Source organism: Scomber scombrus, chromosome 12 (genome assembly GCF_963691925.1).
Source record: "Scomber scombrus chromosome 12, fScoSco1.1, whole genome shotgun sequence".
Classification (NCBI taxonomy): domain Eukaryota; kingdom Metazoa; phylum Chordata; class Actinopteri; order Scombriformes; family Scombridae; genus Scomber; species Scomber scombrus.
The window spans coordinates 27,152,505-27,168,876 of NC_084981.1; the positions used below are offsets into that span (position 1 = coordinate 27,152,505).

General features: G+C 39.8%; 1 protein-coding gene across 1 annotated transcript in view; it reads left to right on the forward strand.

Moving 5' to 3' along the window:
- The window catches only part of LOC133991875 (pro-neuregulin-3, membrane-bound isoform), a 469,463-nt gene that overhangs the window by 410,124 nt on the left and 42,967 nt on the right, over nt 1-16,372 (forward strand). The window contains exon 6 of the mRNA XM_062430470.1: nt 14,422-14,524. Within this exon, the coding sequence (XP_062286454.1) occupies nt 14,422-14,524 (103 nt within the window). The remainder of the gene's footprint in view (nt 1-14,421; nt 14,525-16,372) is intronic.

Below are 16,372 nucleotides of genomic sequence, written 5' to 3' on the forward strand. Positions count from 1 at the left end.
TTCCTTCTTTACTCCCTCCCTCCTACCTTCCTTCCTTTCCTTTCCTTCCTTGCTTCCTCCCTCCTTTCCTTTCCTCTTCCTTCCTCCCTCCCTCCCTCCTTTCCTTCCTTGTTCCTCCCTTCCTTACTTGACTCAAGGACAACAGGAGGGTCAACGGTGTGGGTTTTGAAAATCTGATGATAAATTAGTATTCAGGAAAACAGCTAATATTATCTCAGTCAAAGACATTTGCATCGAGGAATTTACCATTTATATCAAAACACAATTATATTTAAAGGAAGAGGATCTGAACATGTAATCATAGAGAAGTCAATAAAACAAATAGCTTTGTATATAAGGAGGGATTTGAGTTGGTGGATGGTGCCGTAGGGCAGCATGAACAAATCATCAGAGCAGTCAGTGTTGTGTGTCACATTATAAACACCGCCATGTATACCCGTATGATTATAATTAGATGTTACTAATCAGCTGCCAGCTGTAGTGGAGAATTGCTCGATCGTTCAATAAACACACAAAGAGAGCAATTTTTAGGTTGTGAAATAATGTAATCAAACGATATAATCAGAGGTACAATGCATCATATTTTTGAGAAACAGAGAATAGCATCCAGTTACCTTTTCTCTCTGTCTGTCTGGCAAGTTGGTACTCAGCCTGGTATTAAGTACTCTTATACAGGATCTGAAAATATCTGCAGTTAACTCTAAAAGTAATTGAACAACCCTCAGATAGAAACAAGGGTCTAAAGTTCAACTAGTCTTGACATGACAAAGAAACATTGCTATCACATTGAATCAAAGAAGAAACACTGTCCTTTAACCCTCCTGTTGTCCTCAGGTCAAGGAAGGACAGGAGGAAGGGATGAGGAAGGGAGGAAAGAAAGAAGGAAGGAAGGAAGGAAGGAAAGGAGTAAGGAGGGAGGATAGGAGGAAGGAAGGAAGGAAGGAAGGAAGGAAGGAAGGAAAGGAGTAAGGAGGAAGGAAGGAAGGAAGGAAGGAAGGAAGGAAGGAAGGAAGGAAGGAAGGAAGGAAGGAAGGAAGGAAAGGAGTAAGGAGGGAGGATAGGAGGAAGGAAGGAAAGAAGGAAGGAAGGAAGGAAGGAAGGAAGGAATGAAGTAAGGAAGGAAAGGAGTAAGGAGGGAGGGAGGAAGGGAGGAAGGAAGGAAGGAAGGAAGGAAGGAAGGAAGGAAGGAAGGAAGAAAGAAAGGAAAGGAGTAAGGAGGGAGGGAGGGAGGGAGGGAGGAAGGAAGGAAGGAAGGAAGGAAGGAAGGAAGGAAGGAAGGAAGGAAGGAAGGAAGGAAGGAAGGAAGGAAGGAAGGAAGGAAGGAGGGAGGAAGGAAGGAAGGAAGTGAGGAAAAAAGTATGGAAAGAGGAGGGAGCAAAGAAAGAGGAAAGGAGGGGAAGAACGAATGAAAAATTAAAGATAGAGGGAGGAAGGAAGGAAAGAAGGAACAGTCAAAAGAGATGGGGTCAATTTGACCCGGGAGGACGACAGGAGGGTTAAAGGAATGTCAGATCAACACATTAAACAGAGACATAGAAATCTACATAACTATAATTTAACTAACTGTCAAACAATCAACTGTCTCATTTTAATCAGCAAGGAGTTTAAAATAGACACAGCATGAAGGTATTTGGAACAGGTGCAGAAAACAAACCAACACTGAGCACTTAGTTCAAGAACATAATAATGTAGAAATACATCAAATGATAAGTATTTAAATCTCTCTCATCTCTTACAGCCAATCAAGTGACAAATGAGACACTGATGCCGAAAGCACGAATAAAGCTTTTTTTAACAAAAACCAGACTTCCAATATTTCCATTTTTCATTTTTTCATTTTGGCCGTTAAGTTAATTGCTGAGATTTGGGAACATGGCAGCACTGCCAAGAAGAAGTCAGATGGGGCAAGAAAAAACACAAGCCATAAGATAATAAGACAGGTTAGCAAAGCGCTGGATTAGTCAAGCTTTTTTAGAAGAGAAATGATAACAGTATTAGCAAAACAATGAATGATATAGTGTTTGCTACAGTACTACACAGTTTTCTTGTGTAATGGGGGATTATTATTCTTAATATTATACATTATAAGTGTCTCTTTTTCTCATTTACCCTCAAATAAAGTACCTTCGCTGATCTGCTGTTGTTTACAACCTCTAATTTTGGTTTAACAATGTGTTTTTATTCCCAGAGCACAAAGTACAAAGTTGCTATAATCATTATAAATGGCGGCCAAAATCCAATAGGGCAGATCTAGTCATTTTGAGAGCTTAAGCAAACAGAGACATGGGGCCAATTTTTTATTTATCTGTTTACAACCTCTAATTTGGGTTTAACAATGTATTTTTATTCCTAGAGCACAAAATACGAAGTTATTATAATCATTATGAATGATGGCCAAAACCCAAATCTTATAGGCGGGGAAGATTGTGTCATTTTGAGACCTTAAGCAAACAGAGACATGAGGCCCTCCGCCATTTTTTCAATGTTTATGTATCTGTTAACAATCACAAATGTTGGTTTAACAACGTGTCTTTATTCCCAGAGCACAAAGTATAAAGTTGCTATAATCATTATAAATGGCGGCCAAAACCCAAATGTTATAGGCGGGGCGGATCTTGTCATTTTGAGACCTTAAGCAAACAGAGACATGGGGCCCTCCACCTTTTTTTAAATTTGTATTTATCTGTTTACAACCTCGAATTTTGGTTTAACAATGTGTTTTTATTCCTAGAGCACAAAGTACAAAGTTATTACAATCATTATGAATGATGGCCAAAACCCAAATGTTATAGGTAGAGCAGATTTAGTCATTTTGAGGCCTAAAGCAAACAGAGACATGAGGCCCTCCACATCCCATTGTTAATGCTTGTATATCTAAGAAAGACCTACCTGACCTACTCTTCTCTTCACCCGTCTTCACACAGCAATGATTTTCAAACATCTGGAATTACATCTATAAGAAAAGCACAACAAAACATGTTGAGTTGAACACATGCAGCCATTGTAAAATCATACTTTCACAAACAATATGATCTCTATATGATAAGATTGTACTTTATTGTTCATTCACATGTAGTATCTGTCATTGGTTGTCATCACTTATTTTAGTTTTCCTGCAGTTTCTCTGATAAAAATCTCCTTACTGGACTTGCTTTGCCGCAGCCCAAATTGGAGAAGTTGTTTATGGTCGTCTGTCTTGTATCTTGTGTTACCCGTAGCCCCATGCATGATTTATAGAGAGTCCGCCAATGGAGTCAGTTTCTGAGGTTAATATTAGAAAGGATGAGTCTGAAGGTTGAGATCTCTCCACCCAGGACGTCACCCACCCAAGTTTTAATAAAAACACAGAATATATTCAGGAATTCTTCAATCTTATCTTCCTCTTAATGCATTTTTCATATTGCTTGGTAAAAAAAAAAAAAAAAAAAGGGAAGGGGAAGGGGGCGGTGAAATTTCACTTTATCTAGTCAGTCAGTCATGTTGGCATCAATATTTCCTTTCCATCAGAGATCACTCAGCTCTGACTGGAAGATGTTCCACCTGGGTGTAAATCAATGTGAGAGTAAAGTGTTACAGGCAGCTATTTTTGGGGCAGGATGGATTTTAAGTCATGTTGATTTTCAATTTCCGTTTGGACGGCCTGAGGTGTGTTTTGTTACGGGAGGAGGAGGCAGTCTGGGAGAAAAAAAAACACAGCAAAGATGAACAGAACTTGGCGGACGTGTTTGGGTTGGGTGTACATGCATGTTGACAGCAGTGACAGGATTTAATGGCACGTATGTCAATCAGTAGAAAAAGTTCAGCAAGCATTTTCCCCTTCCTTGCTTGACTTTGACAACTTGGGGACTGAAACGCATTGAGACTGCAAAACATAAGGCCCGTGCTGCTCATTGTCAAAGAAGAGAAAGGAAATGAGTGACGGGAAGGAAGAAAGACAGACAGATGTTACGTTGGAGTGAGAAGTACGAATCACTGCAGTGTCTTTTTCCAGAGATCACTTTTCAATCAAGAAGCATCATGATTTTTTTTCTTTTTCTTTTTATTTACTGGGATTGTTTAGGAATGAGTGTTGACTGACTGTTAGCGGGCACAGTTTGGTTCTTTCCATCGAAACTATTACTGCTGCTGCCAGAAAACAGAACATGCAGTCAATTCTGTGCAAAATGGGTGCAGAATAACAAGTGTGTGATTACTTGTCGAGGTTTAGAGATCTTGTACAGTTCAATTCAATTTTGATGATTTTGGAGAAAACTTGAGATGAGATTAAGGTTCTATTACTTTTACAATTTCAGATAAAAATGAAAGCAATGAACTTAATAATATATTTTGGGTTACAGCGTCTGATTCAGAGCTGTTTCTGTGACGTGGTAGCTTTTCAATTCTTGGCAAGTAAAGCAGATTTTTACACAATTTTAAACCTTTCAACCTAAATATAGTTGCTACGGACCCACTGACAGGAGAATTTCCCCCATGTTTGAGCACACATTGTTTTCGTGCTGTGCCAAATTCCATATGTTCTAACCAACAGTAAGTCAATTTAATTTTAATTAAGTCAAGCTGCATTATGCATGAAGGACACAAAGCACGACACAACAAAAGTTCACCAGAGTGCTGCATAATTTTCGAGGTGAGGTTAAAAAATCAAACATGCACACTGGGACATTGACAGGTTATTCTGCATTTCCCAAAGCTAACAACATTTGGGTGCAACCATTTAAGTTTAAAGTTTGAGGGCATACCCTATATATATATTCAGCGTAGTCCACAGGACACTCAACAGCTTTACACCTGGATGAAACTTTGGGTTTTGAAGTGTAACACATCACCAGCAGCCATGAGAGCCTTAAAAGCAAACAGTATTGAAACCAATTCTGTGCTACATTGGAGTAAAAACAAGTTAGCGCATTAACACATAGTTGCTTTCTCTCTTTTAGGGGCCAGTGAGAAGGATTTTGAGCGAGCTGCAGGTACGACACAGTAGAGTTATCACTATACAGCAAGTTACAGTATTTTCAATAGATAAATAAAGGTGAGGATAAGTCTGCAGACCATGGGGCAAGATAATAGAATAAACATGAAAGAAAGAAAATTATCAGCAAAAGCAATAGCCTCAGTTTCCCTGACTTTATTCAGTATGTAAATGTTTGAATAAAGCCATCGGAGTAATAGAGGAAAAAGACCGTGACCAGCCTAGAGAGCATGCTTACTCCAGCAGGCCAGACCTGCATAAATAAAGATTTTATCCACCATCAGCAGTCTGCATATGAAAAGTCTATTGCTTAGGGCCGTGAGGCAATCACTTGAGAATCCCGTCCTTCTCTGTCTGTGTCCTCTGATCTCTACTCGCACTTATTATGTCATTCCTCTCATTCATCCATTTTTCTGTCAATTTCAGCTGCTCTCAGAACAGACAGGGATATCTAACATGCAGAACAAAGGTGGTACCTGACCTATAAATCCAAGAACGGGCCAATCAAAATCCATGTTTGTCTAGCCGGAGGTTGGTTTGAGACTATTTAAATCCAACTTTGGCACAGTTTGACCCAGCACAAACCCCTAGTTTAAGGGTTTTAAAGAGTAAAGAAATAGCTTTATATGGAGTTTCAGCTCCTGTTTAGCTGTATGGCTCCAACTTTACTGTTTTAGTTCACTCTCAGCACTCTTAGTGTTGTTTTTGGCTGCAGCAGGCAGCTGTTTGCACTGAAAAAGCTGTAAAAAGCTACTGTACCCTACCTGCTCAGCACCAAATAACAAACAGACACAGTTAGTTGTAGACTAGCTGGTAAACATAGTGGAGTATTTAGCAGCTAAAGAGCCAGATATTTCTCTCAGGAAGTTGGTAGAGAGTAAAAAACAGAGCTAAAAGAGAGTGAATATTGGACTTTACATTCACCAGGTGGACAGAAACACGACTCTAATAAATAACAATGTAGCTCCGTAACTGCTGGATGTGAAACTAACAGCTGTTTGCTAACAAGTTCAAAATATCAATCTACAGAGTGATGATATGTCAGTGTTATATTTCTTACACCTGCTCCACGTCGCCCCAAAACAATCAGTTAATACACAGTTAAGTATAAACTTTATGAGTTATTAAATAGTCTAGAATTATACAAAATAGGCCTGCATAATGTGACTGTACATCCATACAATCAACTCATAACTTTCTGTGTCCCTGCAGAAATAATGAATTTGTATTATAGCTGCCTTTATATTGGAGCAACATGATTGTTTATAATGAATTGCATATTTAATTGCAGGTCAGTTAAGCTTGTGAAAATCCAAAATATTGCCATTTCAATAAAGAAACACCAAAATGAGCCAATTTTAAAGATGATATCTAAGAACTCAGGTGGATAGTATTTGATCTGTCTGCAGATTTTAACACAATGGAAAGCTTATTGATCTAAAATAACATTATGCTTAGCTGGGATGAAGGTGCAGAATACCTGTAGCTTTTTTTGTAGGTTTGCCTGTGAGTAGTCATTCAATACGACTCATTTTCAAACCACCGAATTCAATGCAACCTTGAATCTAATCCAATGCGCTGCCAATAAACATTAAACTTTACTGCCCTCAAACCAGAGGCCACAGTTAAAGTCATAATTGTACAAATGCAACACAATTTAATAAAGCTAATATCTGCATCAGACCTTGGCAGTGTCAATGCCTGCCAGCAGACTGACTTGTCCATATGTCCAAAACATTAGATAAAAAATCCTTCAGTGACTCACAAACCTGGCACTGCTTGTCATTAATCACTTAAATAGGGGAGAGATATCGCTTATCATAAACTATTCCTAAATGTTGTTCAGAAGAGCAGAATAGCATGTTCTCAAGCTGATAGTGATAGAAGTACAGTATGCCTGAGAGACACGCTGCCAAAATGCAACCACAGCCTGTCACCATACTGTAGTCACCTCTGTGTATGTTTATGTGTGAATATCAAGCGGGGAGTTCTTGTCCTCTGAAATGATGCGAACGCAGAAGTAACTTAAAACTGCATTCTATCAAAAGGCCACCAGGGGGCGACCGTTTTGGTGTCAAAAGGACTTCCGTCTCTATACAAGTCAATGGAGAATTCACCAACTTCTCACTTGATTTCTAACCTCAGTAAACGTTTTCAAAATGTGTTTATGGTCTCAATCGCTAGTTTAAAGCCTTCTTCAATGCAGTATGATGTTCATTTGGGACATTTTGGCCTCCCTGATTTTATATGTGACGATAAAGCAGGGTATGCATTAGGGCTTGGCTACGTCGTGATTGACAGGTTGATTGGTTCACAGGTTCAGGAGGGCGCCTCATGCTCCTCCTGATGCCCATATAAGTAGAATCCGTGTTTTTTTTTTACCCAGCATGCACCTGAAATTTTCTCAGATCCGATACTATTTTCCAAGCAGCAGTCCACAAACCAATGGGTGACGTCAAAGATGTTACGTCCATTTTATATATAGTCTATGGTGAATATCTGTGTTTGACTGTACTTTAATCATATGCCTTATAGCTTATAGGTGTGTGGTTTTCTGATTACAGAGATCGACTCCTAGATTTTTATACTAAAGAACTTGCCATGGATGTTAATTATTGCTTGAGGCTATGAGGAACAACAAGGGGAGTTTGCCTGGTTTTAAGATATTTATCTCTGAGATTTCTGCCTTCGCGACAGTACAATTGCTGCCATCAATCGTGCTAGAAAAGTATTTCCAAAGACAATTGTACACCGTGGTCTGTAGATTATCCAGAGTAATCAGGACATGCAGTACGTTTCTGGAAATAAACATTGCTGAAGTGATTTTCCATTCATCTCCTTTGTAATGGGGTGGTGGCAGAAATCCAGGAGAGAGAGAGAGGGGTATGTTAAAATCTGAGCAAATAAAACCTAAAATAACTGCAAGTTATTGTACTCTTTTCTTTGTAATTTGGTTGAAGATTGTATATAAAGATGGACGTAGAAAGGTGTGCATTGGTTTTGCATTGCAGCTGGTGGAAGTTCATGGTCAAAGGCTTTTCTTCTCTCTTTAGGAGTGCAGGGTGTTACCTTTCATGCTCTGGAAACATACCCCTCTACCTCGGATTGAAGCTAATGCTAGCTTACTGGGAACAATAATCCATCTTTGAATCTTATTAACAGAGCAATATCTTCTAAAATGACCACCTGGACACTTATTAGAAGGATCAACTTCAGCGATTGAGAACATAATGACTCGAATAAAAATGTTGACTTAGTATTTGTAGACAGAAGTTGACCTTTTTTTAATTGGAGCCAGTTTGTAATTTGGTTGAAGCATACACTGTATACAAAGATGGACATAGCAAGGTGTGACATCACTCATTGGTTTGCATTGCAGCTGGTAGAAGCTAATGGTCAGTGCTAGCTTTTCTGTTTGGAGCCAGGAACTTCCAAATAAAGAGTTTAGGGTGTTGCCTTTTACGCTCTGAAAACACACCCCTCTACCTCAGATTGAAGCTAGTTTACTGGGAACACTGAGCGACAATAGTCCATCTTTGAATCTTATTAACAGAGCAATAATTTCTAAAATGAAATTCTCTTATTAGAAGGATCAACTTTAGCAATTGAGACCATAATGATTTATTGAATAAAAGTATTTGTAGACAGAAATTGACCTTTTTTGAATTGGAGCCATGACTTTTTTGGAGCCAACATCTAGCGACCGTCGGCAGCACTGCGTCAGCATTGGCCTCATCCACGAGCAGTAGTAGTTGCCACTTGGGTTAAACTGGCCCTTAAACATAGTTTGACATATGGATGGATGGATTGATGCAGTAAGATAGATGAAGTAAGAAAAATAGATTTCTTTCATTTCTTTTTTATCTGTTGCTTAAATAATTTGAGACATTCAATAATAGGTCAATGTGCTGTATCAGCACTTAAAGCAAGTACTACTGTATATTTTATGTGTTTGGGTATTACTGTATATCAGACAATAAAAGTCATAAATAGCACAGTAAAGGCAATAACAGCTGCTGGATTTCATCTTTTTTTTTATATACAAAGCTGCTTCAAGGGTATTTCATCACTTATTCTTTCACTTATTGATTCCTCCCTCTCTTACCGTCTCACCTGTAGGGAAACATGGCTGCTGTAAAACACTTTCTGACTGTATATGATTACATATGTACAAAAAGGTCACAGCAACACCTCTATATCAACGCTGTTACCACCTTTTAGACTAAAATATTAATCGTATTTTTCCATAATGCTGCTGTAAATAACAGACCAGCAGAGCTCTGCGGGACAGAAATGGAGGTTTTAAGTGGAAATACAGTAAATAGAAGATGTGACCCACGGCCCCACAGATGGAAGTTGAACATGCTTTCCCTCTCTTGAGCCGTATGATTTATTCACATCAAGAAAGTGTGTTTGTGCATACAGTAGATGTGTCCAAACAGTGTGTGGGAGGGTTGGAAAAAAAATTGAAGTACTGCTTGACCATGCCGACATGTCTCATTGGCCTCACACCAAACACGCTGCAGGCATATATACAGCATGTTAGATTGACTGTATGTGATATGCTGTATAACACTAATAACATTTTACCGACTGACATGACAGTTTAACTCCAAACAGCACTGCAGACAAGGCAAGATGATGTCAGTCTAGGGTTAGTCTTTCCTCTGTTTCTCTCTAAATCCCTGACATCATCTTTTATTAAAAAAACACAAATCTGTTTCCTTCACCTTTTTTTTCATAGTCTCAAAATAGCATTTTTTTCCACCCCAGCCGAGCAAAGAAAACACTTTCTTGAAGTGTGTGTGTGTGTGTTATTTCATTTTATACAATTTTAGCTTTTTTCCTAGATGGATGAAACCTTTTAGGCTCTTCTTGTCTTTTACTGATTCAAGTCCAGCAAATTAAATGATGAAATATATTGATTTTAATTGCCCCCAAGTGACCCGAATAACACCATTGCAAAAATAAAAACATCTTCTTATTGAACACCACTAAGTTTAGGCACAAGTTATGAAATGTTTTCTTTTCATGGTGAAAAAAACATTGAGAACAAACAACATTTCCACCAGTAGAGACACAGTGAATGGAGATAAGATCATTGTTTATTATAACAGATGATGTAGTATAAAATTAAGACTTGGTCAGAAACGTTTTTTGGTGCTTAAACTTAACTGGAAGATTATTAATCGAGGTGCCTCCGCCTTGAGCAGCAGCATAATAAAGTCCAGACACTGGTGGTGGTGGTCTAGGTGGTTGATGACTTCTGCTGAGACTGATAAGGCTTATGAGGGCTGATGTCGTGCTGATGAATATGTGAAGACTAGGCGGTGATGGGGAGGTAGAGGGGCATTAACACACTAAAGACAGACAGAGAGAGAGAGAGAGAGAGAGAAAAAGACAGCAGCCAGATGATAGGCTAACTATGGAGGTGCGTTGCTGGTGTGTTGCTGTGCTATTGGATAGACGTGAACAACTGATAGCTCAATTGACATCATAGGAGAATAACATGAAGGGAAATTATGAGTCAGCATGCATGAGAGAAATATAACTACAGGCCTATGCATGCAAAAGACTGTCTTACTGACTGAACCTTTTCTAAAGCTCCATTAAATGCTGGTGGGAAATGAACAGCTATGTCAAGAAGGAATAGATAGGCTCCTCCAATACACTTTTTATATATGCATATACACTGCACTGTACAATAGGAATGGTCAGGTCTTAATTCAGGATTAACCTGTCATTTAAAGAGATACCAATTGAGACCAGCTTTAAGAATTCCTGTAGAAATAGTGTTGAATGACCATTGTAATGATGATTAATGATAATTCTGCTTTGAGCTAAAAATGACAATGTAAAATCACCCAAGTCTATGTAATGACACACTGAATGTTTAACCCTCCTGTTGTCCTCAGGTCAAGGAAGGACAGGAGGAAGGGATGAGGAAGGGAGGAAAGAAGGAAGGAAGGAAAGGAGTAAGGAGGGAGGGAGGGAGGAAGGAAGGAAGGAAAGGAGTAAGGAGGGAGGGAGGGGGGAGGAAAGGAGGAAGGAAGGAAGGAAAGGAGTAAGGAAGGAGGGAGGGAGGGAGGAAAGGAGGAAAGGAGGAAGGAAGGAAGGAAGGAAGGAAGGAAGGAAGGAAGGAAGGAAGGAAGGAAGGAAGGAAGGAGGGAAGGAAAAGAGTAAGGAGTGAGAGAGGAAGGAAAGCAGGAAGGAAGGAAGGAAGGAAGGAAGGAAGGAAGGAAGGAAGGAAAGGAGTAAGGAAGGAGGGAGGAAGGAAAGGAGGAAAGGAGGAAGGAAGGAAGGAAGGAAGGAAGGAAGGAAGGAAGGAAGGAAGGAAGGAAGGAAGGAAGGAAGGAAAGACAGAATGAAGGAAGGAAGGAAGGAAGGAAGGAAAAGAATAAGGAGTGAGAGAGGAAGGAAAGCAGGAAGGAAGGAAGGAAGGAAGGAAAGAAAGAAGTAAGGAGGGAGGGAGGTAAAGAGGAAGGAAGTAAGGAGAGAAGGAAGGGAGGAAGGAAAGGAGGAAGGAAGGAAGGAAGGAAGGAAGGAAGGAAGGAAGGAAGGAAGGAAGGAAGGAAGGAAGGAAGGACGGAGCAAAGAAAGAGGGAAGGAGGGGAAGAACAAAGGAAAAATTAAAGAAAGAGGGAGGAAGGAAGGAATGGGATGGGGTCAATTTGACCCGGGAGGACGACAGGAGGGTTAATAGAGCAGCTTGGGGTCACCTGAGTGATGATGTCTGTTTTTATTGGTGTTTAATAGTTCATCAATGTGTGCCTGATCTTCAGCCTGTCAGTTTAAACAAACTCCTTGATTGGTGAGTGTGTTGGATGCGCTGTCCTTCGCACTTATCCACACAGTCTTGTTTGAGTATGGCATCCCAAGGGCATGACGAAGTAATTTGGATCCAGTGATGTTTGGGAGAACCCCATCAGGTTTAAAGTGTTCATTACAGTTCCAAGTAGAGGGGGGGGGGGAGATATTGAAATCGTCAATAAACTTTATCCCATGGGTGAGGCACACCAATGTCAGCCGTGTATTCAGGCCAAGCAGTCCGCTAAAAGATTAATTTCCTTTCCCCCGGAGTTGGAATGAGGCCAGAAATGAAAACATGTTGCGATTGCCAAACCCAGCGTGGATAATAATAATAATCCGCATATGAGATAATGTAACTTTTTCTCTTCTGCTCTCTGTTTTTTTTTTTGATCCACTGCACTATGCATCTATTTATCATGCCTAAGTGTTCACTATGTTTACATACAGGTGTGTACACTGCACTTTAAACCCCAGCAGTCACACCATACCTTAGACTTTCCATTGTAGTTCAGTTTTTTATATGTATTATACTTTTTGTGTGTATGATGGTCTATGATGATCTATTTCTGTGCATTTTTGTGTTAGCACCTTGCACCCCTAACCCTGTTCCTGTGAAATTACTAAAAAATAAACTAGAACTTGAATATGACTTGAAAAAGCAGAGATGATCAAATGCAAGAAAAAAGAAGGGGAAAAAACCCACAAAGCATATTTAAAGCAGAGAGCTGAGGTAAAACACGTCCGCACTGCAGCACAACCGGAACTCAACATTATGGATGTATTTGAGAAGTTCCCATTTCGAGTAAAGAATGAGAAAAGGAAGTGAAATCCGGCTGCCTAAAGGGCCATTATAAGATAAGTTCAGAAAAGAGGGAAGAAATCATGCAAAGATATTCCAGTATAGCCCCAGAATATAAATATAGACCTGGAAATATGCATGATATATCCCCTATAAGGAGAACTCACTCAGTTCTACATACCTGCAAGACGGGTAAGTGAAATGTAATGACTCATAAATAAACAGATAGACCAATTAACTCATAAACCATTAGCAGGCATTTTTGAAAGTAAAAAAAGGAGAAAAGGGCAGCAGCACTCCGTATCAGCCAATATTATACATTTCTGAGTCTGTATCAGGACAAAGAGAAAGACTCACTGCATCCTCACAACATCCCACCTCCCCACTGCAATGTTCTATCTCATACCTCCTCGTGTCTCTCTTTTGCATCCTCTCTTTTGCATCCTCTCTCTTGCTCTGTCTCTTTTTTTCCCTCCCTGTAGCCAACCTCCAGCATGCTCCCGAAGGACAGCTCCCAGCTCTCTCTAACGATATAATTATAGCCAATGAGCCAATATGATGACTCAGGCTGATTAGCATCAAAACAACATTGGCCCCAAACATAACTTAGATATAGATGGAGGGGAAAGAGATACAGAAGAGTGGAAACAACACACTATTAGACATGTGGTACATCAGTTATTTCAGAGATTATTTATGACATGGCGCATGTGTTATTGGTTATGTAATATCTGTGTGGGCATCAGTACCTTAAAGGCTGCAGCAGTAATCTTTTGTGGAGAGTTTCCGGGTATGAATTCCCAGACAGGCTTGAAAATCTCGTCTTCCTTGTGAGTTAGTAACCTTCTCTCACATCGGCTGTTGTCAGGATACCCTTGAGCAAGATGCAGTATTTTTGCGTACATGCTCGGGAAGCAGCAGTTAAGAGCTTCCGCTTTTTTATACTCAAGTGGCCATTCAAACCTGTCCGCAGTAAAAATTTGTCTCAATCACCTCAATGTGAAACCCCAACACCTTATGTTATCTTTGTGCTTTTCCAAGGTCTGATCCTCGCTTAATAAAACTTGATCGATCGCCTATTAATGTATCTGAAGGCAACTATGATTTACATGTTTGTAGCAAGCAAGACAGCCTCCATTTTTCTCCACTAATGGTGTCCATCCCCGCCATAACTCTTCTTGTCTCCATGTATTCAAGCTCCATTACATGTGGCATCCATTTCAAAAGCAATCGGTGTCTATCGGACCATTACTCGATGTGGTAGAGCTGATAAAATGAGCTGTGTGTTGTGTGGTAATCAAGAATAGCAGGTGTTGCTGGAGAATTGTAAATAGGTATTTGTGTATTGTAAATGGGTTTAAGTTGTTATTTTATTTCAGTTTTATTTGGTTTATTTATCACAAAAGTAATTACACTTATACAGGGAAGAATCTGCAAGGCAGATACAGAAAAAGCCCCAGAGAGCTGTTGCACTGCAACTGGTTGTTTGCTGATTTAAAATGGCTGTTTGGGTGCTGTAAACAAGGATGTTAGAAATTAAAAAGTGGGTGAGTACAAATCTCAAACCCATGTTTAATTCCGTGTTATGGCGAGATCGCTGTATAGTATTAATTGAGTATTAACTCTGTCTCTGTGAATATTGACTATGAGAACCCAGTAGATATGCACACACTCGTACAGTCACACACAAAAACCCACATCTCTCCCGTCCTCTCTGTCTGTCCGTCCGTCACACACAGCGACAAATACTGTATGTGTGTGATCTATGACTTTATTTCCCAAGGGTGTGTGTGTGTGTTCAAACATTAATGTGGCTCCTTTCTCTGTTTTGTTTCCCCTACAGAGAGCAAAGAGGTGTACAAGAGACAGGTGCTGTCAATCACATCCATCGCCATGGCGATCAGCCTCCTGGGAACCCTCTGCATGGCCCTCTACTGCCGCAACAAGTGAGAGGATGAAAACACACAAAAACATACACATGGATGGATACACATCAAATCATTTTAAATGAAACCAACATTTCAGGGCGTAGTTACGTTAAAGGATAATTCAAGTTTCACACAACCGACGGTAGTAATCAAGGTAATTTCTGAGATCTGTGAAAGTGGCTACGACAAAGTCAGTCAGACAAAAAGATTGGTTTTAAACATCAGTTATCCAAACTCTTTTGGAAAAGGAAAATAAGCCACACGGTAAAATGTTCTACCCAAAATATCTGTTTTAAACTTCATTACAGACTTAGTATAGCTACATGCACCGTTTTCCTGTTTAATAAAGAACTACTACTGATATAAAGGGTGTTTTCAAACCTGCATTGTTTAGTCTGTTTGGATTAGACTCTGGATCATTTTCCTCTTTGGTACGATTCATTTGGGCAGATCAAAACACTGAAACTGTACTCCAATGCAGACCAAAACCACTGCATCAAGACCCTTTGAGGATGCATTCTTGATCCAGTCCCAAATAAACTCTGGAGTGGTTCATTTGTGGTGGGAACATTATATATGTGACTTCAACCTAACCCAACTAGTAGCTAAACAGCTCCTTTAGCAAATGTGCAACCTGGATTAGCAACAACATACTTCATTCTTGATATTGATGGCAAATAGGAACTTCTTGAGGACCTTCTTTTTGCTTTTTCTTGCTCCCTCCCCTGAGTAAACTCATTTATGAGTGTAATTGAAGGTTGCCATGATACATATAGTGATTCATTTTGGTTCTCTTGGATTTCTTCTATGTGAAAAGTAACCAGATCACTGGGAAAATCCACTTAATTTACCAGCTCATCCACTGATTTGGACCAGACCAAACAAAACTCTAGGTTTAAAACACCCCTTAGTTTTTACTCACTCTTTCCTTCACCTCCAAATACACAGAATAGTTAATCTGGATAAACTATTGGCTTGTTCACATCGTGTTTACTTGTCTGTTTCTCCTCAGAATAGTGTTTCCTATACAGCTCCCCCCCTCTATGTGTGCGATTAGGGTTCAGGTTAGGCTAAATCTATGCGTCACTGATTGGTGTTGAGACTAACGTTTGGTTCAGGTTAAGGGGAAGGAAGATACAAATTGAGGCACACAAAGTTCAAGGACTGTAAGAGGCATTTTTACCTGTTTTTCCAGCCATGCACAGGTGTGACATAGAAATTTTCTCATGAATATATTGACAGGTGAATTAGCTGCAGTGACATGTAATTTCATCCCAAGCCATCACTTTTATTGCTTTCATTTGAAGCCCAAGTTGCTCCAATGATTTTCAAACTTTTCTCTGACCATACTTCTGCTGAAATGTGTCATAGGTCCAAAAGTAAGCAAAATGTTACGATATTTGGCAAAATAAGGCCAGTTAGGTGTGGGCAGAAGAAATGCCCAAGGAGACATTTTGTTAATTTAGTGAAGGCCAGTGGAACATGTTGAGGCATCAAACATCTTGAACGAAATCCCAGACTTGTAAATCTCATTATGTGCGCACACATATTCATAGTCCATTATAACCCAAAGGTCAGCTCATGTGGCTCCTGCACTCTCTCTATCTCCCTCTCTCTCTCCTTTTCTCTGCCTCTCTTCCTATCTGCATATTTCCACAGTGCATGCTCTGTGTGAGAACATTAACTGGCATATGAATGGCCTACATCCATCACAGGCTGTGGGAACTTTGTATAGCTTGCCTGGAGAGATTCTGTATTTCCAACAGGATGGGTCAAACATCCGGTATGTAACGGCAGTCTGTCATTCAGGGTATATGGAGCGTGCAGCGAGCTGTGATAGATGGCACTGTAATTCCATAGGCTTCC